The following is a 27719-nucleotide window of genomic DNA, read 5'->3' as shown; positions in this document are numbered from 1 at the left end:
AGATCCAGGATGTATGGAGCTCAACAACCTATCGAGTGGTGAGAGCACCAGAGCCAGGTGGAGTGGTCTATTCCATTGCTCCAGTGCATGATTTGACCCGGGTGTGGAGTGTGCACCGGACGATGTTGAAGCCGGCCTTGACCCTGCCTCCTGAATGTCCTGAGGAGGAGCCACAGGATTCCTCAGAAAGTGTGTCTGAGGTTAGTGAGGATGAAGAAGGACTTTGGGTGGTTCTGAGGGGACCAGTCCAGCATCCACCCACCCACAGCCAAGCTCCCTACCCAGAGAGCATGTAGTTCCACCAAGAGAGGCCTCTGTCCCTTCCCCTATGCCAAAGGGGGCATCCAGCAGCGGCTCAGCTGCTCTCAGGAAGTCTTCCCGGACCACTGCAGGCCAACACTCGAACCTCCACCGCCTTCCAGGGCCTGTAAGGGGTGAGGCAAACAGGGCTACTGCCTCTCAGGTATTGGGTGCTAGTAGTATGGCTGCAGCCATTTTTAGACCTTGGTCTTAGTATCAGTTGTTTCTGTGTGTAGTTTATCAGTGGGTCACCAATAAAACAAAGGGGGGGAGGAATGTAACCGGATGGTTGTTTATATTGTCTATATATTTAATTTCTCTTCTGTGTCCCTCAGTCTATGTGTATTTTGCAGCAGGCATGACGATCGCAGCAGGTGTGTGGCACGCCCTTTACCGGCACCTGTAGTGTAGCCGTGTCATTGGCCGCTAATGCGGACCTGTTCATATACCCCCGCTGTTTGTTTAGTCACTCTCTCTCCTCTGCCGAAGCGAGTGCTGGCCGGTGTGCAGCTCCGCCGATCCGTGGTATCCCGGCATGGTATGTGGCGTGTGTTCGTTCTCCAGGTATGTAGCACAGTCTCATGATGTTGTGAAGATGTTATAAGGTATAAGGGTTGACAGTCCTCTGTTGTAGGTTGGCGTGTTGGGCCGAGATGGTGTGTGTGTGCCCTTCCGGTTAGCCGCTGCTGCCGCCGTGCTGCTAGCAGTTAGAGTATTGTGTGCAGGCTACAGCTAACCACACAGGTAACTAGTGTCTCAAGCTTAGTGCTATTTTGTCTGCTAGTGTTTATGTATCGTCACTAGCAGCTGGCTTTGTTTCTTTTAAAGCTTGCCTGGCGTTAGGCTGCTGTTTGCCCTGCCTTGCCTCTAGCCTCCTTTTCTTTTCTCTTTTGTTTTGCCTCACTCATTCAGGCTTATAGTGAATAGCCGCTCTGTTGCTCTGCCTTCGTTGTTTAGACGCTCTTTTAACATAGTGTACTATAGTTCAAGTTTGGTCAGCCCCAATCAGACCGTGACTCGTTGGTGGGGGGTTAGTACAGCAGTTACAGTGGAGGACCTGCCAAACTTATGCATGTTTTCTTTTGTTTTTCTTTCGTTTTGATTTGAGCTTGCAGTTGATTTGTATATAGATATTTTGTTTGGTTTCGTTTTGATTATTTGTGAGTGTGCAGTGACCTCTGCCACAGCTAGCTATTGAAGTTTGCCTCTTTTCCTAACTGAACCGCTGTGGGTTATTGTGTTGGCTGAACATAATATTCTTTGGAAATAAAAAGAACTATATAAATGTTTTTTTTACAGAAAAACATAACTTAATAAAGAAATAATTTTATTGTGAGTAATAAATAAAATCTGTTAAATGACCTTACATCGTGCCTGTATTCATTTGTGTACTGACCTGTGCATGGGTTGTTTTTGGGAAACCCTCTCTGAGAAGTTAAAGTTAAAGGAGTATACTCTTTAGGTGCAAGTCCTAAGGTGGCATTGTTGGTGTTACATAGATTCTCTAGATTCGCAGTTCAACTGAGATAGCCACACCTACGTCCCACAAACAGCTTCAATGCTTCCTGGGTTTCACAAATTTCTACAGGAGATCCATCCAGAACGACAGCAAGGTGGCAGCACCCCTCACCTGTTTGACCTCTACCAGCTCTCCCTTCACTCGGACCCACGGAGCAGAATCTGCCTTTATCAAATTCAAGGAGCTCTTCACCAGCGCATCCTTACTCAAACATCCTGACCCCGCTCTACAGTTCATGGTGGAAGTTGAGGCCTCGGATTCTGGTGTTGGTGCAGTCCTCTCCCAGCATGACGCTGCTTCTCAGAAACTCCATCCCTGAGCATTCGTCTCATGACGACTTTCCTCTGCTGAGAGGAATTATGATGTTGGTAATCGGGAGTTACTGGCTGTGGTTCAGGCTCTTCAGGATTGGAGGCATTGGCTATAGGGCTCTCAAGAACCCTTTCTTATCTGGACTGATCATAAGAACTTATCTTACCTGCACTCAGCCTGGCGCCTGAATTCACGTCAAGCCCGCTGGTCCCTCTTCCTCAGCCACTTCAATTACACCCTCTTATCACCCCAGATCCCGCAACATAAAACCAAACGCCCTCTCCCACCTCTACTCCTCGGATACTGTGTCAGCCGACCCTGAACCTATCATGCCACTTCCCTACATTGTCTGCGCAGCAACATGGGAGAACATAGGAGCACTGAGCCTCCTTGTTAAGGAGGCTCAGTGCTCCTAACCGGATCCATGTACCGGCCCTGCTAACTGCCTGTTCATGCCTGATGACGTCAGGGCTCCAGTGGGGGCACTCATCTACATTAATCTGTCACCCCAGTTTTCAGCAAACTCTTCAGTTACTCCGACTACACTTCTGGTGGCCAAGCATTTCCAGGGATACCAAGGAGTTTGCCCCCCCAGCTGGTTTGCTACACTCTCTGCCTGTCCCCAGTGGCCCTGGTCTCACATCGCGGGCGACATCGTCACTGGACTTACCCCCTCTTGTGGTAACATCATTATCCTCACCATAGTTGACCGCTTCTCTAAATCTGTTCATTTTGTCCTTCTAACCAAACTGCCCTCTGCCTTAGAAACGCTGATCTTTTGGTTCACCAGGTACTCAGGATTCATGGCATCCCCATGGACATTGTATCAGAAAACCAAACTGAGGTTTGCCTCACAGGTTTTGTAAGCTTTTTGCAGAGCCCTGGGCGCCACCTCCATTTTAACTTCAGGATACCACCCCCAGTCAATGGCCAGACAGAGCAGGTCAACCAAGATCTTGAAGCTGCCCTCTGGTCTGTTACTGCCTGACATCCCTCCTCCTGGTGCTCTCATCTCCCATGGATTGAGTACGCTCACAACTGGACTTCTGGTGTAGGGTTTTGGTTGTTTTGGTGCTGTTTTGTATTTGCGTATTTTCAGAGGCGTGCTGCAGAGGCTGGGTGTGGTTTCTCTGATGACCGGTGCAGCTTCCTCTCACACACCTGCAACGTATTTGTTCAATCAGCGTCAAATACTCTGGTCTTTGCTCTACTCCCTGCCAGATTATTTCGTCTTTGAGATGTGGTACATGTCCTCACAGCTAAAAGCAGTTTCTAGTGTTGTTAAGCTTTTTGTCTTCTTGTGTGTTACTCGATTAACTTTGTTTCTCTTCGGCTTCTCCAGTGATCACTACCTTTTGAGTCCAGCCCCGCTTGCCACTCTACCACCCAGCCTCCAGCACCTCTGCCACCAGCCTTCATTCCATTACAGATCCTCCGTGTCTCTGCCACCAGGGCCTTTTTTCTCTTGAAAATTTTTTTACAAAAAAAGTTTTTACAAATGGAAAAAAATTTAAGGAACTTAGAAAGATTGTCCTGGCAAAACTTTTTTTCCCTACCATATCGCAGGTCATAAACACAGAAGTGAAAATACTTTCACTCAGACTTAAAAAAATTCAAATCTTACTTGCCCATCAGGGCTTCCGTACAGTGCAGAAAGAAACGTGCAGCTACTCATGAACAAGAAATTGTGCTCTGATCTCACTCAGGCAGTTATTTATTTATCATTGCTAATAAAGGTTCATAGGAGGAAAATATTTCTCTGGAAACCACCACCGGTTACAGTGTAATAATATATAGAGAACTGTTTATCAACTGTTGATGTCCATTTCAAACACAACCAGAGCCGCATGATGTGTATGTTGATTTGGTCTTTTGGTAGGATTGACAGTAAGACAAAAAAAATATCAGTACACTTTTCATTTAAAATAAGTTTTATTATCTTCAACAAAACAGCCAATGAGGCAAGCTAAGGTACTGTTGGTAACACTAGTGTGAACAGGAGAGACCCAGGATTCATTTAGCTGTCAGAAGACCAACAACTCCTCAAGTTTAAGAATAAAATACATTGTGCATGCCCCCCAGAATGACACATAGAAGTCTTCTGATCTGTTGCTTCTATTGAGAGGATGTCATCATTTGTCTGTTTAATTTACTGCAGGGTTGAATATTCAAGTTTTTTTTTCACTTGACTGGTCGGATCAGAAATTAGTCAATTTTTATTTGCCATTACACAGATTGTTTTATTTATTAGTGGTAATCAAGTAACAACAAAGATGTAGTTGGAAGGGGAAACACATATCAATGGGGGAACAGACTTTGACACAACATCGTTCATCTTCATCCAGTAAATACCCATCCATTCACTCTTGTTTTACCTCAGATTCTTACACTTTCCTGCCTCCTGCCTCCTCTGTCAGCGGGCTTCTTTTTCTTTTGCACTGTAGAGTTTCCAGTGATTCCAGTTGTTTCACCGTTACCTGGGGATAGCAACCCCAGGTTGTTCTTTTGGATGCGCAGTGGCAGATGCCCTTCCTTCGTGCTGTAATTTGTCCTTCGTTTTTAGCAGGTGTCATTTTGATGGTGTCATTTTTCTATAGCCATCACACTGTGACATCAGTATTTAATGAGGAGTTAAAGCACAAAAGTTGTCTGCTGCTAGTTAAAGGTTTGATTAAGGTACAAAAACAACTTTGTTATGTTTAGGGACAGATCATGGGTTGGGTTAGAATAAGTAGGCTAACAAAGAAGGGATGAATTGCAGTAATGCTTTAGGAACAACGGTTGCTGAACCAGCTTCCTCCCTCTTACTACTGAGTGACTTTGTCATTGTATCACAATGTATTGTATCACCTTACCTAAAATTCATAACAAGTGTGCTGATCCAACAGGGGCCCACACCTTAAGAATTATAACTTGTACTGTGTGTTGGAGCTTATTTTACCATATGATCAGATATCAGAAATGTCAGTATAGCTGTTAGCTGTGAGTATCTGCCTATCATACCCTCTCCTACACACCAGGCCCTGTGATGGCATATTGTGTGTGTGTGTGTGTGTGTGTGTGTGTGTGTGTGTGTGTGTGTTTGTCCTGGCTGTTTACTGTGTTGTGGCTGTCAGTGTGTATACTGCTGCTGTGTACCCTTGGTCTTTGTCCAATTCATGTGACTCATCTCATCCTCAGATCAAACACAACAACACACTGACTGTCCTCTTCACTGTCTTCATGTCTGTTTGTCTTGCCATCTGAGCAGGGTCTGAGAACTGGATATATATTTTATCTACTCCAGCCCCCTACACCCCCACCCTCCTTCTCATAGGTCCAGCCAGTTGCCAAGACAACTCCACCTCCCTCCTTTCCTTTCCTGCATTCGAATCCCTCCATCTTCTCACCCTTATTGCCCTCTCCTGTCTCTGTCTGTCTCTCTCTTTCACTGTCTGTCCTTCATCTAGTTCTGTCAGACTGGTTTTCCATCCAGCAGTCTCCCTCATCATCATCCTCCCTCCTTCCTGTGCTTGCCTCCTCACTCATTCTCTCTCCTTCTCCTCTACCTGCTCATGCTTTCTTTATTTTCAACTGTCTTTCTCCTCTCGTCATGCTCTCAATAGGATTGTGACTTGCATCTAATGTTTAGCAAATCAGGAGACCATATGGTATCTTGCAACCATCTTCACATCACAGTGCGCAAAAAGGGTTGCGTCTGTCAAAGGTGCAAAATAGCGCATCTGCATCCAGTTAGTACGTTTGCAGCAATGAATATGCAATATGGGGCGTTTACACACAATTGTGCGTGTTCTGGGTGGAAAAAATGTAAATATATTACCGTATTGACCCGAATATAAGACGACCCTGAATATAAGACGACCCCTCTTTTTCAAGACCAATATTTGGAAAAATACTTTTTATTTGGACAAAATTTCATTTGCATAAAAAAAAATTCATTTTTTGCCCTGTACATTTCAACATCGTTGGTGTTCATGCGGGGGGGGAAAAATCATAAAATCTTCTATAACTCCGCAAATAGGCAAAGCGAACGCACTTCACGGTTCTCTATGTCATAGGTTATAACAGTGCAATTAAACGAGCATAAGCCTACTGGCTTAACCTGTGCAATAAACGGCGCACATTTTCTTGACAAACAGTTTCAGAACAGTCTGCAAAATGTGAGAACAATAACATCTAAAAACACCACGAACAGTTTTTTGTTTTTTTTCATTCATTCAGCTGCATCCTCCGCATCACTGGGTTCCTCCTCCTCACTCGCACTTTCGTTGTCGCTCGCTGCCGCTGCCGCCGGCTCCTCCCACATCAAATCATATTCACACACCCTTCTGTCAACTTCTGTGAAGCGACCAGTTTGTGGACCACGATAGCTCCTTCTCTGGCTGTGAGCGTCTTTTAGCTCATCTTTCTGGGACCGCCAGCGTCGCACGTTGCACTCAGTCACATCATATTTTTTTCCTGCCCTCACGTTATTCGTTCTCTCAGCTTCATTTACAACCATAAGTTTAAAATTCGCATCATAACTTCTCCTCTGATTTTTATTCACCTGACCGACTTTGGAAGCACTTTTTTCAAGTGGATCTCTGTGTCCGGGCTGCATCTTTCTGTCATTCAGTACAGTAGCTTATGCAAATGAAGGCTAACACACCCACCATGCTTGTTTATGTTTACAGGATCACGTTAGGGTCACACTGCACTAAACGCTGACGGAGACAAAAGCGCTCATATGGCGCTACCTATTGTTTTACATGAGTTATTCCTTAGACCCCGAATATAAGACGAGGCGTAATTTTCAGGCATTTTTCAAGGGAAAAAATATCGTCTTATATTCGGATCAATACGGTAATTTAGCACACGCAAAGTGATTTATCAAACCTGAAAGCAATTTTGCTAAGAGAAGCTGCTTCTATATTTAACACGTCTCAAAGGGAGGTGCAAACGGTTTGTATGCGTAATTGCGCACACATGGCTGCGGTTATTGTTGCAAGAAGGAGACGCCGAAACAATGGAAGCCTGTTTTATTTGCAGACCTTTTATTATACGCCAATTTTTCTTTTGTTTGTCTTCTGATGTCTTGGTATCTCCTTTTCACTTCATCCACTGTTCCCCTGTTTTTTCCAACAGCATTAACTTTTTCACCGATTTTCTCCCACAAGGCATTCCTTTGCGCGACCGTCAGATTCCTTCGCTTCAGCTCATTGAAATGTTTATTCGCTCCCTCTACCAACACTTCTAATTCCAAAGGGTCGAATTTCACTTTGCGCTTTCGCTCTCTCAAACTCGCCATGCTGAAAACCATGAAACATGCTAAACCCTCATTTAAATAGGCGTGTCTCCAACACATTTGCACCTGTTTTCATTTACGCAATCACTCTTAGTAAATCGCCTGCAAACCGCGGTTCAACCCCACACGCAAATTTCTAGATTGCACACGCAGATTAGTACAAGCAATTTGGGATCTTAGCAGATCCAGCCCTTAGTCATTGTTTCTTAGCTTTTTAGCTTTTTGCTGTGTTGTATCATTATACAATTCAATATTGATTTGTCATTACGAATCAATATTGAATCTTGCATTAATTGGTTAGACCTCTGCTCATGTGGCAGGCTAAGCTGCTAGGAGTTACAGAATCTTTTACAGGAATTAAGTGTGCTTCTTTCTATGACAAGCCAAAATGTCTGCTGTGAAGACGGTCTATTTGTAGCACCCTGTCAGGTGCAACAACCGTACACTCCCACAGAATAATCATCCAGAATATGTAAATGCCCGTGTGGATGTACCATGGGTGCTCAGGATCAGTGCTTAAAGTAATAGTTCACTCTAGAATGAAATTCAGTCATTATCGACTCACCCTCATGCTGATGAGAAGTCCGGTGTAGTTTCTTATTCCTTAAAGTGCAGCTGGAGACCCGCGGGGGTACCGTCCTGCAGCAAAAATCCATATAACGAGCGTCAATTGTGCCCGAGACAAAAAGGTCCATAAAACTACACAAAAACTTTGTAATATTCCTCCATACTGCTCATCTGCTGCAATCCAAGTGTCCTGAAGTGGCGACATCCAGAGTTTACTCGAAACAACGTCATTTAGTACATTTTTCTAGCCTAAACAGTCACTATGCTATATCTGCCTGGAGGCACGCTCCACGTTCACGCGAGTCTCCCTCACAGCCGCTCGCACAACGGAAGCCGCACCGGACAAGATCAACAGAACTTGCGATAGATACACACCGGTATTTACATACACATGTGGTGCTTTTAAATGAATTGAACAGAATATAGCCTCAGTTAAATTTAACCCTGGCAACCTGGCTAAAAATAATACATTCATTATAACATCAAAATGCCTTTTTTCATTAGAACATGCTTGTTTTTTCACTGCTTGCCAACCTAGCTAACCTGAGTAGGATGTACATATCAAATAAGCACCCTGACAGTTATGCTAGTTTTGATTGAAAGCTACCTAACAATGATTTCTTGCAACATCAAAGTTCTGATTTTTAAACTGAACATAGCCAGAGTAATACTGACCTGCCAAGCTGGCCAAAAAGTAATGACTGCATTATTTATTTAGCTGAAACTTTTATCATTGGAACAAGCTTGGTTTCTTGATATTTGCTTACTAGCTAATGTAAGTAAGATTTGCAAGCATCACTTATAATTTAAAAGGGCTAGCTATCTTGGTCAGTTAGCTACCAATCATTTCTTTTACCATCAAATCTGATTTAATTTATTATTTTAATACACAACATATTAAATGTCCACATTGGCCCAAATAATTTCAGGTTAACCATTTACTATATTGCTATCTTCAACTGTATTTTTGTATATCATATTTGGATATATTCAGTGATGTGCGGTCAGGAGAGGCAGGGGAGGCAGAGCCTCACCTGTCAAAAATAAATTAAATGGTTATATTTATCAAATGGTTTGAACTATAAACAAATTTTCCATTTAACTTAAACAATTTGGATTGTTTTGTATTAAAAATCGCTGAATTTTCATATTTCCGTTCAAATACGGGGAAGAGACGCACCTTGGATTGCGCAATCCCTCACAGACTGTGCTCTGCCATGCAATGAGAGCATGTCACTGTCTCTCTGTATGTCGCCAATCAAATGTTTCAAACACTTTTAATATATGCCCCCCCTGACTTCCCATAGTTTAGCTGATGTATATAATATATGTGTATAACCTGTTTCATGTGCTCAGCGATCTTACAACGGCAGTGAAGAGGCACTGGGTGAGGCAGGCAGTTCTCTTGCCTCAAGGTAGGGGGCACTCGTGAGCCCAGAACTTCTAAATGCTACTCCGCAGCTGCAGAGTAAGTGACAGCGAGCTAGCAACAATCTCAGAGTCCAGGGTTATGAGCGAGTCAAGTGCAGTGATATTTTTTTCCCCCTCTCGCCCATGGATCTATTATATATACCTGGATATGGCGCCGCCTCTCAGCAGACATGCCGATTTTTCCCAGTGGCCACTCGTGGTATTGCAACAAAAAATCCCATGGGGCCAAGAAAGCATTTTTCCGATAGACCACAATAGTAAAAGAGAAGCCTGTAAAACTGTTCTCAGGACACCTCAAGCTGTAACCACTGTTAATTGCTAATCTTTGTATTCCATATTTTTAAGTCATGGACTTTTAAACCGTCAAAAAGTTTTCTAAAGGCCAGAAAAGCCCCCCCAAAGTCTCATTTTCCATAGTGACGTCACAGCTGTGTGCGTGAACTCCCAAGCGCGGTCGTGCTGTGTCTCGGGAGCGAGGATGCCTGTTGGCTTAATGACAGCTCTGAACGGGGCTAAACGTGGTCGGAAAAGTGAATTAAACAGTTTTTTTCGAGACAGAGTTGTGATACAAGTTTCATATTTTAATGGCATGTATTTTTAAATGCAATTCTAAAGGTATTTTGGCGTTAAATTACCCGCTTAATGACCGCATTTTCACTTACTGCCAGTGCCACTGCTGTGTAAAAGTCGAAAAGTTATTTACCATGCATGTGATAGTTTCGGTGATGTGTGTCACCAGGGTCTCGGTCTCACCTTGACTGATGTTCAATATCCTTTTCATCCTATCATAACGACCTTTTATTACGGTTTGAACCGTCTCAGTCTGATGGCCTGGAATTATTCAATCTGCAGCAGAGCATACTGATGATGATGCAAGTATAACCTACAACGCAATAAATAATAAATATGAATAATAAAATAGAAAAATATAAAATTAAATAATTAAGAAATGCACATTTTACTTACGTAATGTCAAAGCATTCTCTATTTAAAGAAAGTAAGAAACAACAGTCAACGTGCAGTTACATATGTTTTACTCTCACTTGGCTCTTACAAACAATTTTTCTCAGTTTTGCAGACTGTAATCACAAATTAAACAATTTTTACTTGGGACAGATTTGTTTGAGCCTTGGAAATATTTTAGAATTATTTTTTATACATATATGCACAATCAACTTAACAATGCACATGAATAATGGCACTTGCACTTCGGTAGAGATATTTGCACTTTATTGGATTCGCACACAACATTGTTTACACATCACACCAGCTCCGCCTGAAAGGGAGATAGTCAGGATCCTGAATAGAGGGAGATTGGACGTGGTGTATCACTTTGTTAGTATTTGGTTGAACATGTGCCATAATTACTGTGGCTTACATGTGTAGAATATAGTGCCATAAGTGTGTGCATTTAGTTGAGTCATTGTGTACAGTATGAAACACTAAACTGTCCTCTGTGCTCCAGGGTTTTTGGCTTCCTCTTCATAGTTCCAGGAGGGACTATATCGGTGAGAGATGTCTTGTGTAGATGGTGGAAAGCTTAATCGTTGTTTGGAGTAAGAGTGGGTGTATTAAAATATTGCATGGGGGTTAGGAGTTAGCAGTGTGTTAAAGGTTGAATATGGAGAGTGAAGAGAAAAAACACCACCTATTGACCAGAGATAGGAGTTAGGCCAGGCCCGTTGCTAAGGACGCCACTCTGATCAGAGTAGCACAGAGAAGAACTATGCAGGGTATTTACCTTGTGTTTCATTTTTACCTTCATTAAACAGCTTCTGACTAATTGTGATGGTAGATAAATGACTTGTAACTTGTTACAGGGAGAGTGGAGGCTCCTTCCATATCGTGGCTAAAAACCAAACCTGCGATCAGGGCCTTGGAACCGGGCGGTGTCACAGACAGTCTCTCTGGCCACAGGCTCAGCTCTCTCGTCTCGGTGAAAAAAAAAAAAAGCTCCCATCTCTGTGGCACCGTGAGTCCGCAACACAAACGCGCCCCGTAACCAGAGGAGGATTAAGGTAGTCATGGGCCCCTAGGCTATTTTTTATGTGGGCCCCCCCTTATGCATCATGCTCTCCCAGAAAAAATGTAATTTTGCACCATGTGTAACAGTGCAGGAGAATATTTGGCAAACATGATCCACACACACTCCAGTTAGCACACAGGTAGGTCAAATCGAATCGATGAGCTTGATTGGATGAGGTGACCCGTGTCTGCCCAATCAGTGCTGTTTTGTTTGTTTATTACCCCATGGACCAATAGAGGTCAATGAATTTTTCCATTATTGTACAAGTACCATAATTATACAAGTGTATTTAAATTTCTAAAAAATAATCTGACCAATTCAAGGACCCCTCCACAGGGGTGGAGCAGCAATTTTAAATGTGGGGGGGTTCTGGGGTAGCACATGAGCACCGCAACCACCTTTGGCCCCTGTTTCAGTCTCCAAAACTAATGCGATGCATTTCTAGATTTTCTTCACTAGGATATGCCAATAATATTGCATTCAAAATGTACGTTATAGCACAACACTCTTTAACCTAAGATACTATATATTCACAAGCAATCACATACCATGGTATTAAGAAATTAATGTATATGTCTTATTAAAGAACAAGTGTGAGTGAGTGAAATTGGCAAGAACACTGTGTTCCTCCCTCTTCTCTTGTGTTATCTCCCTCTCCTTCTCATGTTCTCCCCTTCTCCTTCTTTTGTGTTCTCCCTCTCTTCTCCTGTGTTCTCCCCCTCTTGTCTTCTCTCCAACTTCTCTCCTGTTCTCTCCCTCATCTTCTCCATGCTCTCCTTTGTCCTGACTCCTGAACTTCCCTTCCTCAGAAACATCCTACATAAAGAACTCAGTGTTAATATTCCTGAACATGTAAACTTAGAACAAACAGCCTTGATTTTGATTAGGAAACATTCAATTCTTTTGTTGTTCTTTTATCTGCTTTTTATTAATTATTTTACATATATTTTCTTGTTCTAATCTGTTTTAACTAACTTTCATCCTAGCCTTTATTGTACTCTATATTATTTTATTCCTCTTATTATTTAAGATTTTAATAGTTTTATTGCATTTCATTGTCTTCATTTCTATTCTTTTCTAGTTTCTGAGAGCAGTAACAGGGATGAGTTGATGTAGGAGATTTTCTTCATTGAAAAGAAGGTTTTAAACTCCAACAAATAGCTTTAAGTTACGTAAATGAACACCTACATGGCATCAATGCAAGAATATGAATGTACTACCATAAAATTGAACTAGTGCATTTATGGATTGAAAGCTAGCTTTCTGTTTCCCTCCTGTCACATAACTCCAATTAAATGACAACTTGACTTGAAAAAGAAGTCAATCTTCTGCTGCCTCTTCCTGTTTGGCATTCCTAACAAAAAGAATAATGATAATGTTGAATAATATCAAAATCAGTGGATGTCTCTAGAAAACTATCTGTCAGTTACCATTAACTTTACCTGGCTTGCATTAACTTTGTTTGCCACCTGGCTTGCTTAATATTAGCGGACATGCCACAAAGCAAGACATAGTTTAGTTATTTACAGACAAAATTCTACATTATTAACTAGTTAAATAACCGTTTCATGCCTCTGCTCTGTTCGCTGTCTGCGGCAGTGAGTGACGGCAGCTCCGTGTTAGCATGTACGTGTTTACTTTCCCGGGGGGCCGGGACTAGTGTGTTTGGTCAAATGGCTGTGATTGGCTTGATGGCTGTCAATCAATCTAACTTGGCCAATGGGTTTTCATGTATGGGGGACTGAGGTGCGCTCCATTTTAGAACGCTGATACACCGCGAGGGCGGGCAAACGGTTTAATGACTTAGGAGAAAGTCGGGGGGATGAAATCACCTTGTTTTAAAAGTCCCCCAAGGCTGTGACGCCAGGGCCCCTCCACACGTGGGGCCCCTAGGCTGCAGCCTAGGGAAGCCTGTGCATTAATCCGCATCTGCCCGTAACATGTAATCTGTTGTTTATGACAGATCAGACTACACAAATACACACAACATAACATGTATATGATAATCCATCGATCCACCGATTGACTTCACTGAAAACAAATGCATACGACCGGGAGGAGGGTTAGGAAAACAGCGGAGAACAACCTTTTATCCTTACTTAAAAAAAATAAAACAACACAAATTAACCAAGTATAGTCTATAACCATGAATTTGAGAACATCATCGGTTGATTGTGTAGATCTGTCAATACCGGTCAAACTCATCCACAAGCACTCATGAGCGCGCAGCGCTTGTCCAGAACGCGATTTGCTCGTTCTCATTGCCCCAGGGCATGATGGGAGGCCGCAGAGCATCATGGGGGTGACTCAACTGCGCATGCTCTAATGGCCCCATAACGCGGAAGTAAACCCGGAAGTCAGAAACTTTTTCGGCGTATGCGCCAGGCGAGCAACTCTGTTTAAATCAACGGCCGCCATTTTCCGGTCCGATATCCAGTTATATAATATATCCATGCTCTCGCCCCGCCTGGCTTTACAATGGAGGATTTTATATCCAAGCTCAAACAATTTTCTAAACTGGACTTTCAATCGAAACAGGAGGTAATAAATAAAGGAAGACCAACACCGGAGCTGAAACTGCCTCAGACACCGGCAACTGGAGTGAAAGGCAGGAAGTGCCACTACTAGCTGCCGCTGCCGCTGCCACGAATTGAGCCAGCCTTTGCTGTCAAATGGTGAATAATCTACTCTGTTGGGTTCATATATTTGTACATCTGATTCTAATGGAGTCAGTGCCTCACCAGCCATGAACCTCACCGCACGTCACTGGATATATTGGACAAGCATAGATTTGATTGGGTGCTGTTTAGCTCAGTTGGTAAAGCAGGTGTCCCATGTACAGAGGCTTTGTTCTTGCTGCAGCGGCCCACGGTTCAAGTCCCAGCCTGGGGCTTTTTGCTGCATGTCACTCCCCCTCTCTCTCTCTCATCCTGTTTCCTGTTGTATCTTGAGCTTTTCTATCAATAAAGGCAAAAAAAATACTATTAAAAAAAAAACATACGTTTGATCATTTGCCAATTTAGATGTAATATCATTTGTTGTGTGGTTTATAAATAGACCTGGAAGCTACATATAACCTAGACCTATTTGTTTTTTTCAAGTTTTTACAGATGGAGAAAAATTTAAGGAACTTAGAAAGATTGTCCTGGCAAAACTTTTTTTCCCTACCATATCGCAGGTCATAATCACAGGAGTGACAATACTTTCACGTTGTAGCAGGAACTTGTAATTTGCATATCATAAATGTTTTGAAGGAATGCAATGGAATATTTGGCAAAACTATTTAGTAATATATACAATACATAGCAGACAAGGTGGCTAATAAATAACAGTACCATCACATTTTATAGCAAGCATGTGTATCTTTTGCTGGCCAGACTAGTGAGATATTTAATAAAAAGAGAACACTATAAAGTCACAAAGGATCTTCAGTTGCTGTAATAAGATGTCATATAGGCTATTATTGATGGTTAACAATAAAAAAAGTGCTTATTTATTTCTGCATAATGGTGTTTGTGTTTGAGATTGTTGATTGTTGTCTACTGTGTTGTTTTGAATTAACAGAATCAGTTAAGTCATCTGCTCCGCCTCCTCACAGTCTGTCCAACCAAATGTTAATTAACGCCTCTAAAATGCCAAGGCCACCTGGAAAATGCAGTTCTTTTCAAAGCTGAGAAAGGAGAGGAGAAAATCAATAACACAGCTGCTGTGTGTTTCATTAGATAGTAGGGGTATCAGTCCGTTATAAAGTCTTCACGTTGTTATGGAGAAACTCATTTGCGTATGAGGGCTTTTTTACTTTCTCTTGGAGGGCTTTTCTGGAATGATGCAGTGCTGATCATTTTCTAAACCCTGGGAAATCTTTCAGCTGTATTGCTATGTGTAGACTGCCTCCTACAACATTTGTCAACAACAAGCTCCATCTGTGGAAAATATCTGGCAATGTAATCTTCTCCTTTGCAGCTGTCAACATCCAAAAGCAGAGGTTGTAGAAATCCTACCCTGTTCACACACAGATGACTGAACTTCACCAAATACAGTGTTGAAGCCATAAATATCAAATATGTGACGAATCAAAGCCTTTATTCATGCTTTAATTATGTCAAATGAAGACTCGAAGCCTAAAATGCTCCGGGCTCCATGACTTTGCCGTGATTATAACACTCCACAATACAAAAGTGTCGGATGGATAAAACAGCACAGTGATGAAGACGTTTTCTGTGATGAAGCTAAAATTTTCATGTTGAGTAACGGTGGCATATAAAAGGCCACAGGCGCCTGAAGGGCTCAGCATGGTCTCTGTGCCAATACACATGTCATGTTCGCTATGTGTGCACACTGTGAGCAGCCACTGATGTGGACATACTGTAGTCACAATCTTATCAATTCAAGAGTGGCCATCACACTCCATCACTGTAATTTGTGCTGTGTATGAATCTACAGCAACTAGACTGGCAAACCTCCCGCACAGTTTAGGTAAAAAACAAGTACAGTTCAAGTTCACCCAAGGTCTCCCCTAGTGCTTCATACTGCGCCATCATCAGGTCACAGTTTTATGTCATTCAATACTTGGGTTTATTACTAAATATCTGGAAAACTATTGTCATCCCCATCAGCTTGAGCTTGCTTTGTATTTACTGCTAATTAGCAAATGTTAGCATGCCAAGTGTATCATTTTGAGCTCACAGAGCTGCCAGCATGGCTGTAACCTAATGGTCAAATGCATTCCTCACATGGAACAACTCCCTCACCACAGTTTAACCAGAATACTCATTGTTACACACCGAAGAGCAGATCCAATATTATCAACATTCGCTGGAGAAAAGAACATTGTTCTGTGCGACCAACAACTCTTACAACTGTTGGACCAGCAGCCAACGACCAGCAGTGTGAAGAGCTCCTCAGAAGAACGTAGCAACTCTCCATATAAATTAATGGTTTTCTCAGCATATTGTCTCCCTGTCTGTAGTAACATTCATGATAATCCTGACAATAGGTTTGGATATTCCTTGTGTACAATGCAACGTCTGTCTTGATGATGGTGCTAGTTTAGGAATATCCAAAACCATTAGGTTACATCCTCTTTCATTTATTTCACAGACTTTTTTTCCAGCTGGTATAACTGAATATCCATGACAGAGTTAATAACAAGCTCACAAACTGCCCAGTAGTTTTCTGACCTTCAGTTGCTCTGGACCAAAGAGTTGGGTGGATGGATTCACAGAGGGATGAAGCAACTGCCTGACACTACGCCCCACCACCCTTTGTGGCTAGTGGGCAAAAAACAAAGTTCAGTTTCACAGCAGAGACCCACAAAACACCAAGCTCTATTTTTCATTTATGAGAGCATCTAATAGCTTTATCGGCACCACCAGAGATTCCATTAAGATGGTTGGATAATTGCTCCTGAATCGAATAAATGTTGTTTTGTTCTCAAAGCACAGCAGCGCCAACCACCCTAAGCTAGAACTGATGTACATAGATCACAGCTTTCCACAGGTTTGATTTGGAATAGGATCAGGTTTGCAGGCAAGGAGGAGGGGAGAAGAAGGCGACACTTGAGGAAAAGCGCAACACCGAACAAAACACAAACACCCCCACAACATTAGGGCTGTAACAAGTATGAAGTTATAACAGGCTGGGCACAGCGCATTGCATGGTGTAGGCATAGATGGATCATAAAACTGGCTCCATCAAGGTAACAGGCTGGACACACTGGATGTGTTCACGTAGGCTCCTGCCTGCCCTATCTGTTTACATGGAGTTTGCCATTGATTATTATCCATGAATATTAATTTATATATATATATATGAATTAATAATAAAAAATATTTTTCTTTTCTTCCTCTCTCTGCCAACATCATTGATATCATGATTGTTATTATAATTGTGTTTATTACTATTATTATCGTTATTATTGTTATTGCAGCTATAAGGTAGCTGCAAGAATAATAATAATGTGCTTTGTGCTAACGTTAGCTGCTGATGAAATGAGTTGCTATTGCAGCAGGGCCCAGCTCAGGGGCTGCGTACTGTGAGCATGGCCATTGTTGTCATTGCTAACGGTACCCAACTACCTCATGCCTTATTCACATGTAGGAAAAAAACTAACATTATATAGACATTAACAATGATCATGGCTATCATCGGTACTGCTGTCAAACTAGTATGTTAGTATTTGGACATTTTGCACTTTCTTGACCATTCTTGTGTGACTAGCTTGCTAATAGCTTTAGTTATATATCCACGCTGAGCCAAAGAGAACCCTCTCCGGCTCAGCCTTTTAGCAGGCCATGCGCAATGTGGTAAACAAGCAGGTAGGCCTGTCAAATCATTTCACTCGATCTAAATGAAGTGATTGGACAGGCTTATTAGTGGCCTGCGATAGCCACAGGCACAGGATATTTTCCTTTTTTCTCAGAGCATATAATTTATTGATTGCTGTCATGATATTAAGAGATTTTTTACAAATACAACAAAAATACCTCTAATATAACTTACCAGCATTCACTTGAACTATCTTTATGTTGCAACTTTAGGTTTCTTTATGTTTAGTTTTCAATTTAATTAAGTTACAACACTGGTCTTATGTTCTGGTTAAGTTTAGGAAAAGGTCATGTACTAGCTTATCTGGTTCTGTTGCCACAAATACTGCAAGAAAATATCCTGTTAAAGCGCCGCAGTGCCTCGTTAACAATATCCACAGATTTTGCGCTTCAAAATGTCAAAATACAGTCTGGAACAGTGGTCTGGGGGTTGGCAGCTCTCTCACCTAGCTGAAACACCACCACCATCGCTTCCTCCTCCTCCCTTTGACATGACAGTCAGCTCATATACATGTAATCTGAGCGTGATATGACACGTACTGTGCAAAAAATTGGTATGATGTACGTACAAATGTAAACATTGTCCACTGGTCAAAAATCCCATGTAAACCCGCAAAGATCGGGCTTTTGTTTGCAATGGGAAAGTGTAAACTCTGTATTTACACCCAGGTCAATTGACTCTGCTGTAGACACAGGTTTTTATCACCTCAGCTCAGTTCAGCTAAATTCCGCCCTGCGAAGTGATGAGGCGTTATCAACATCTGGTGGTGGCGCATAAATAAGGAAGGAATTTGGGATGCGGTCTATTCAAGGACGTTTTTGGACACAGTATTGGAGGTGGAGCTCCGTTCATACCTATGAAAACTGCTCAGTGGTGTTTTGAAGCCAAAATGCTTGACATTCCGGCTGTGAAAATACCTGGATCGCCGACCGAGCCAGCTAACTTCCGGTTTAGCTGGCTTTAGCATTCTAACTTGAATGAGAATAAAATAAGTTAATCTGGCGGCTCTTCTAGACTTTCCAAATGTTATTGGACTGAATGGCTCAAATTATGATAGTGAAACGAGTCATTTTGCAGGGGTTGTGCTGCTCAAAAGAATTTATCCACCATTTTACCGACGCTTCTTTCACAATGGGTCTATTGTTGTTTTCTCACAACATAACGCTTCGGATAAAAATCACAGATGGGGTGCCTTACCTGGGTCAATAGGCGATTTTTAGCAGGTTGACCCACTTTAAAAAACCCATCTAGACCTGCTAATTTTGGTGGAAAAGCAGTAACAGAGACACTTGTTTTACAAGTTTGTGCTGATTTATTATGTGTATGGAATCAGGGTCCATAGAAGAGTTTTATCATGGAGCCTTCATTTAGTCAAGATAATAAAGAATATGCTCAGCTTTTATTGAGGTCATCGTTGTCAGTGTGTTTTTACAGTAGAGTGAAAGGTTAAACTAAACCCCACAGCGAGTGAGGAGACTGTCAAGCGACTGGAACAGAAGCTACAAAGTACTACTGTAGTACCACTAAGTATTGTGCCTCAAAAATGGGTCAGTGCTAATCTACAAAGCCCAGCCACAGACACACGCAAACATGAGCATGTATACACATACTTACACACTTACACACCCATGTAGGAGAAAGAGTTAGTGTCTGAGCAGTGAAACCTTCCCAGCATCCCTTAAACGAGGCTCAGTGAATTATAAAGAGTGACTCTGGTTGACCAGCCATGCAGGACTAAAGGAAAACCACAGGGAACACAAACTCTTCACACTATATTAAACCTGTTGGGACTGCTTCTACAGCACACAGCAGTAACTGGGTGTCATGTAGTCAGTGTGCCCATAAACACAGAGGCAACACAGTTCAAACTTGTGTAATGTTACTTGGCATTATATAAAGGTGGCACACGTTCAGCAGCTTGTGGCACTGACCCAAACCTATATAATCAACCGTGTTCTGAGCCAACAGAGTGTAGGACTACAAGAGGAGAGGTGGACTCTGTGTTTATAACATGGGTGCTTGGTGCCCATATACAGTCAAAGTTGATGGACAGTGTTTCCCAGATGTCGAACTTTTGATATTTAGATGCCAACCACATTATCATCACCATCTTGTTGCTGCTGCTTACATTCACCCTGAGGCAGAATCAAAAGATGTACTACATGTTTATGTTTATTTGTATATTCATAACTGTATATATGTTCTGTGATTTGTCTAGCATGAAGGAGTTCACAAACTTTCATTTCGTTATGCAACCCTGTGTTGTATGATGATGAATAAATTACATTGTACCTTCATGCACTCTGCCCGTGCACTCATTGTGCATGTCTTCCACAGGGCTAGGTGGATGTATCACTTAAGCTATAAGCGAGTTGGTGAAAAGGCACTGAACTTTTCAGAAAGTAACTGGTGTTGTCATGGTCGCTCTATTTTGGACAACCAATTATATATTAGATGGGGTGGGACTTGTCACCCGCCATCCTGGTGAACAAGAAAATGAAGCAGAAGCTTGTTCCAGCCATGTCTATTGTGATGAGATCTGACAATAACCAGGTGTCTGAGTCCAGACAGCGACTTGCTATACTGCATTATCAACTCCTTAGGAACACTGCAGCTCACTTTCAAAAACCTCCTCTTCTGTATCCTTCCATCGGCTGAAACCTAAAGTCCTGTATGTCTCTACACACACTGAGCCTATACATCAGTTTCATCTGCTCTGTGCGCTACTCTCAACAGTAGCAGTGGTCCAGTAAATGAGGCATTCAGGGACCCATCTGTCAGGGCCAGCCTAGCCTCAGCTGGACTCCTCTAACCACAGGAGGACTACTCAGGCCTTATGGGAACATGCACAAACATACACACACACACACACACACACACACATACACACACACACACACACACACACACACACACACACAGGCACACTATCCAGAGAAGAGCAGGATAAAAACATTGATGTGCCAAATGTGCACAAACACGGTGGCCCTGAGGTGTATAATACACATATTTGGTGTGTGCATTCTGTGTGATCTAGCTGTTGCACTCGACGGGCAGACCGTGTTCTGAGCCGACAGAGCACAGGACTACAGCTGAATGAGGAGAGGTGGACTAATATCAATGCTTGGTACTATGTTTTCCAAGATATCAAACTACTACCATAATGGGTGCCCATGGTTATAAGAGCTTCTAATGCATTTATAGATTTCCTTTCTTACAAAAAAATCTAATTTGAATTCAGTAGTGAAGTGAATCACATTTTGCATTTTTATGTTTTAAGTAATGTTTCACATGTTATTTTAAAAAACATGATAAAAGAAAAATCAAAGCCTTCCACTGTGTCTCTCTCTCCTTCATGTCCTCATGTTCTGTCACTCCATGTCTCTCTCTGTCAGTTCAAAGACTTGCCTGTTCTGAAGAACAGAGAGGGGAAGAGATTGAGTGATGAGACAGATACTGGAAATACCACTGCAACACACTTACAACCCAGTGTGAAATGGAAAAATTATATTCTGTCTTCTCTCCTCTGTCTCACCTCTTTCCTCTCACTTTCATCTTGTTAACTCATGTAACCCCGAATTGACCTGTTGTTTTACATCTAATCCAATTTTCTCTACCTACCTGCCTCACTCTGGTTTCAGTGCCCTGACTTTCAGTCTTGTTCTACAGCTCAACCCTGTTCCTGTGCTGCTTTTCACTGGAACATAACTCCTCGACCACCTCGACCCATTGCTCTGCATGTTACTACAGACACTGCCTGACAAAATCCAAAATCACACAAACCAAATACCATTACACTTTTCTGTATGTGACCGCCATATCCATCACACCACAGTACTTCAACAACTCAAACTCTTTCTTCTGTTGTCCTTCATTCCTCTGTCCTCCAGCCGTGTGTCTGGTGCTCGGCTGTATTATCTTCCCTAACGGCTGGGACGCCGAGGTGGTCCGGGACATGTGCGGAGAGGACACAGGGCGGTACACCCTGGGCAACTGCTCGGTGCGCTGGGCCTACATCCTGGCTATCATTGGCATCCTGGACGCCCTCATCCTCTCTTTCCTGGCCTTCGTGCTAGGCAACCGGCAGAGCGACTTCCTGCAGAAGGAGCTGAAGGCTGACAACAAAGGTGAGGAGAGGAAAATACATAAAATGTTTCTGTCATACATTTAGTCCTTTCAGTTATAGTCCTATATAATTATAAGTGAATTAAGAGATTAGATGATCAGAACAGAGCAGAAGCATGTGAGGATTTACTGCATTTTTGCATTGAATATCACTGTACTATAACTTTAATGTCACAGTTCTGTAACTGGAATGGCTGACTGTTCTGACAAAATAAGCTATTTAAAGTAGTAATGAAGTTTTGTCATTATTTTTGACATTATATCGACGTTTATTTGATTAAGAATAGCAAAATATGTTAACCTACATTTCATTAAAAAAACTTGAATTACATAGAAGGACATCAAAAATATCACTGTATGCTTAAACCCACATCCTGTTGTTTTACAATTGTAAACAACTGTTTATAAAATGGTGCACAAAAGTGTGGAAAATGGAGTAGTGCAGCCATAAAAAGGTTGGAGGATGGAGGATTCCATTCAAAAATAGCAGTGAAAACATCACATGGCTTCATGGACAGGGGGCTGAAGCATCCCCTAAAACGTTATGAAAATGATCAAATGACTTAAAAAATGTAATGCAGATTCATGCAGTGAAAGAGAGAGTGAATGCTAATGTGGACAAGCAACAAAGAGGGAGTATAAGAATATGAAAAGAAGTGTCCACATGATATACAATCTTTCTTTGATCATGAAGCCTAATGTTACTCTACAATTCAGTGGTTTATCAGTCAGGTATATTAAATGTACTGCAGACTGGATCTGTTATCAGTCAAAAACAGGCAGATCGACGTTCGTCAAGTCCGTCATTTCTCACCTGGCATTATGCCATTGGAAATCTCGATGACTATCTGTGATCCAAACTCATTTCCCTGCTATCATGCAAATAAAAACGTACATCGCTGGAACAAACAGACACAATGTTTTTAACACAAAAGAACTTAATGTATAACATTTGCCAAATTTTCAGGAAATAATTAGGAATTTGTCATTGACAGCTTTTCAAAAGGGTGTAGTGTAGAAGTTTCTTCTAACTCAACAATTCACAAAATGGAGCAATTTCACAAGGGAGTCTGGGGAATTTCCCTCTTCATCTTATTACTGTTGTTGACTATGCTGTGGCTGCTGTGACCTGTAGTATGTTGGTCATCATGTTTGCTGTCTGTTGTAGTTCAGAAAGTAAACTGATGTTGATAACTATTAAACAAAAGTTATACTGGCCATTAAAAAAAAACATGAATATCGCACACCTTTAACTATGACGTCACTATACAAAGGTGAAACATTTCTGCCAACTACTTTTTGACCAATGCAAATCCTTACAACTAAGAAAAATGGATGAGCCGACCAGACTGTGACATCAATATCTCTGTCACATCTATCTTTTATCTTCTCACAAGCCTGATTCAGCTAAAAGAATCTTTATACACCAGCACAGTCACACAATGTTGGGAGCAGCAATGGCTGGTGTACCAGCATCCGTGTTTAAAGTTACATTTTGTCCAGGTGAAAGAAGCTGTGAATTACTGCTGGTGAGTAAGGAGAAATTGTAGATTCAGTGTTTAGGCATTCTGTGAGGAGAGTTAGTTGAAATATTTAATCTTGTCTAGATACTTTTTGTGTAAATTCTTGTGAAACTGTTGAAGCTAAGTAGCTATCAGTGAGTTTTTGCTAAGTCAGATGTGTTGAATAGGCTTGATTGCAGGGGGGAGCTAAGGCTGCATGAGGTACAGTGCATCCGGAAAGTATTCACAGCACTTCACTTTTTCCACATTTTGTTATGTTACAGCCTTATTCCAAAATGGATTACATTCATTATTTTCCTCAAAATTCTACAAACAATACCCCATAATGACAACGTGAAAGAAGTTTGTTTGAAATCTTTGCAAATTTATTAAAAATAAAAAGAAAAAATCACATGTACATAAGTATTCACAGCCTTTGCCATGACACTCAAAATTGAGCTCAGGTGCATCCTGTTTCCACTGATCATCCTTGAGATGTTTCTACAACTTGATTGGCGTCCACCTGTGGTAAATTCAGTTGATTGGACATGATTTGGAGAGGCACACACCTGTCTATATAAGGTCCCACAGTTGACAGTGCATGTCAGAGCACAAACCAAGCCATGAAGTCCAAGGAATTGTCCGTAGACCTCCAAGACAGGATTGTATCAAGGCACAGATCTGGGGAAGGGTATAGAAAAATTTCTGCAGCGTTGAAGGTCCCAATGAGCACAGTGGCCTCCATCATCCGAAAATGGAAGAAGTTTGGAACCACCAGGACTTTTCCTAGAGCTGGCCGCCCGGCCAAACTGAGCAATTGGGGGAGAAAGGCCTTAGTCAGGGAGGTGACCAAGAACCTGATGGTCACTCTGACAGAGCTCCAACGTCTCTCTGTGGAGAGAGGAGAACCTTCCAGAAGGACAACCATCTCTGCAGCACTCCACCAATCAGGCCTGTATGGTAGAGTGGCCAGACGGAAGCCACTCCTCAGTAAAAGGCACATGACAGCCCACCTGGAGTTTGCCAAAAGGCACCTGAAGGACTCTCAGATCATGAGAAACAAAATTCTCTGGTCTGATGAAACAAAAGCTTGAACTCTTTGGCCTGAATGCCAAGCATCATGTCTGGAGGAAACCAGGCACCACTCATCACCTGGCCAATACCATCCCTACAGTGAATCATGGTGGTGGCAGCATCATGCTGTGGGGATGTTTTTCAGCGGCAGGAACTGGGAGACTAGTCAGGATCGAGGGAAAGATGAATGCAGCAATGTACAGAGACATCCTTGATGAAAACCTGCTCCAAATCACTCTGTACCTCAAACTGGGGTGAAGGTTCATCTTCCAACAGGACAACGACCCACAGCACACAGCCAAGATAACAAAGAAGTGGCTACAGGACAACTCTGTGAATGTCCTTGAGTGGCCCAGCCAGAGCCCAGACTTGATCCCGATTGAACATCTCTGGAGAGATCTGAAAATGGCTGTGCACCGACGCTCCCCATCCAACCTGATGGAGCTTGAGAGGTCCTGCAGAGAAGAATGGGAGAAACTGCCCAAAGATAGGTGTGCCAAGCTTGTAGCATCATACTCAAAAAGATTTGAGGCTGTAATTGGTGCCAAAGGTGCTTCAACAAAGTATTGAGCAAAGGCTGTGAATACTTGGTATACATGGTATATTTTCATTCTTTATTTTTAATAAAGTTGCAAAATTTTCAAACAGACTTCTTTCACGTTGTCATTATGGGATATTGTGTGTAGAATTATGTGGAAAAAAATGAATTTAACCCAAACACAAACACAAAATGTGGAAAAAGTGAAGCGCTGTGAATACCAGGACAGCCGAACGAAGACTTAGGGAGTCTCTCTGCGGGAGTCTATCGAGGAAGTCCAAGCAACTCACTATCCACCACCAGGGCCGGCTCTAGCCCATTTGGTGCCCTAGGTGAGATTACTCCACCCAACCCCCACCCCAGAAAAAAGAAAAGAACACCATCATACAATTGCATACAATTGAATGACAACCTTTACCGAGAAAGTAAAAGACATCTGCTCCTCATTTACTCCTATGCTCTTCCAGAAAGCATCTCCCCCATCCCTCACCTATGACGGCCCTACCTGCTTCAGCCCTGACTCCTCTGAAGATGTTCACACACTAGTGACGTCTAACCGTGCCACCACCTGGTCCCTCGACCCGATTCCCTCCTCTCTTCTCCAAAACATCTCACACGACATCTTGCCTTTCCTCACCACCCTGATCAACTCCTCCCTCACTTCAAGCTGTATTCCAGCTCCTTTCAAGACAGCTACAGTAAAGCCACTCCTAAAGAAACCCACCCTAGACTCAGCTGACATCCACAACTACAGACCTGTATTTCTTCTTTCATTCCTCTCTAAAACCTTAGAATGTGCCGTCTACAACCAACTGTCCTCCTACCTTTCAAAAAACGACCTCCTTGACCCTAATCAGTCAGGCTTCAGGACTGCTCACTCCACTGAGATGGCCCTCCTCATAGTGACTGAGTCGCTCCGTGCCGCCAGAGCCTTGTCCCACTCATCAGTCCTCATTCTCCTCGACTTATCCTCTGCGTTTGACACAGTCAACCACCAAATCCTCCTCTCCACTCTGGCTGAACTTGGCATCACTGACTCTGCTCTAACCTGGTTCACATCATACCTGACAAATCGCACCTTTCAGGTCATATGGAATGGCTCCTTGTCCAAACCCTGCTTTCTGGAAACTGGTGTCCCTCAAGGCTCAGTACTAGGACCACTTCTGTTTTCACTATACACTAGATCACTAGGCTCTGCAATCACATCACATAGATTCTCTTACCACTGTTATGCAGACGACACCCAACTGTTCCTCTCTTTTCCCCCATCCTCCAATACCCACGTTGCAACAGGCATCTCGGAATGTCTGGCAGAGATCTCTGCTTGGACAAGTGCACATCACCTCAAGCTCAACCTTAGTAAAACTGAACTCCTCTTCATCCTGGGGAAAGACTGCCCTCACATGGACCTGTCAGTCACTGTCGAGGACATCACAGTATCGCCTTCATTGACTGCGAGAAACCTGGGCGTAATCCTCGACGACGGACTATCCTGCACCCTCAACATCACCGCGATGGCCTGCTCCTGCAGATTTGCCCTCTACAACATCCGCAGGATCCGGTCTTTCCTCACAAAGGATGCAATGCAACTCCTGGTCCAAACGCTGGTTATCTCCAGCCTGGACTACTGCAACTCGCTCTTGGCTGGACTCCCGGCCTCCGCGACTAAACCGATGCAACGTATCCAGAATGCTGCAGTGCACCTCATTTTCAATCTACCCAAATTCTCCCATGTGACCCCTCTCCTCCATGACCTCCACTGGCTTCCTGTTGCGGCCTGCATCCAATTCAGGACGATGATGCTGGCCTTCAAGGCTGTCAACGAAACTGCACCCATCTACCTCCAAACACTGGTCAGACCACACGCCCCAGCGCGAGCACTTCGCTCTACTACATCAGATGGCCGGCTGGTACCGCCATCGCTAAGAGCAAACAAAGGCTGCTCAGCGAAGTCACAACTCTTCTCTGTTCTGGCACCCCAGTGGTGGAACAAGCTTCCGACCAATATCAGGACAGCAGAATCACTCGCCATCTTCCGCAAAAGACTCAAGACTCACGTGTTCGGACTTCACCTCGACCCCGCATAGCATGACACCACCCCGCCCCCCCCCCCCCCCCCCCCCCAAAACTTGTATGTTCTTACCCTTAGCACTTGTGTACTTAAGGTATCCTTGATAAATAGCAGCTACCATGCTCAGATGAGGGCTTGAATTGTTTCTATTTTTTCTTTTCTACTTTATCGACGGTGATATGTTGTGGTTTCTTTCTTGTGACAAATGTACTTATTGTAAGTCGCTTTGGACAAAAGCATCTGCTAAATGCCCTAAATGTAAATGTAAATGCATTCAGACACTACAACATTCAGACACAAATGTATCACTCCATCTCCCCCTTCCACTGCATTCACGTCACAACACTGCTGTTCTTCCAATCATCTGCCTTAGTGGTAGCCAGTTTGTGCACTACCTAACATTGCTAACACTAGCTAGTATTAATTGCTAACACTAGCTAGCTAACATTAGGGCAGTACAGTATGCTGGCCGCATACTGTAGAACTCAGCCATTCTTACCTTTCTTTCTCACAAACTGCCAACTACCAAGACTGTTGATGCTGACCAAACACAGATACCACATGATACCGACAGCATAATACGATTGGCTGACAATCCTTGTGAGATGCTGGATCCGACTGTCAGAGTTCGTGCACAGACTTA

General features: G+C 42.8%; 1 protein-coding gene across 1 annotated transcript in view; it reads left to right on the top strand.

Annotated features, from left to right (window-relative positions):
- lhfpl4a (LHFPL tetraspan subfamily member 4a) overlaps window positions 1-27719 on the top strand; it is a 66147-nt gene that overhangs the window by 35786 nt on the left and 2642 nt on the right. The window contains exon 2 of the mRNA XM_073468073.1: window positions 21657-21893. Within this exon, the coding sequence (XP_073324174.1) occupies window positions 21657-21893 (237 nt within the window). The remainder of the gene's footprint in view (window positions 1-21656; window positions 21894-27719) is intronic.

The sequence above is a fragment of the Pagrus major genome, chromosome 6 (genome assembly GCF_040436345.1).
Source record: "Pagrus major chromosome 6, Pma_NU_1.0".
Taxonomy (NCBI): domain Eukaryota; kingdom Metazoa; phylum Chordata; class Actinopteri; order Spariformes; family Sparidae; genus Pagrus; species Pagrus major.
The sequence above is the reverse complement of the archived record's forward strand: the minus strand, read 5'-3'. Positions and strand labels throughout refer to the sequence as shown.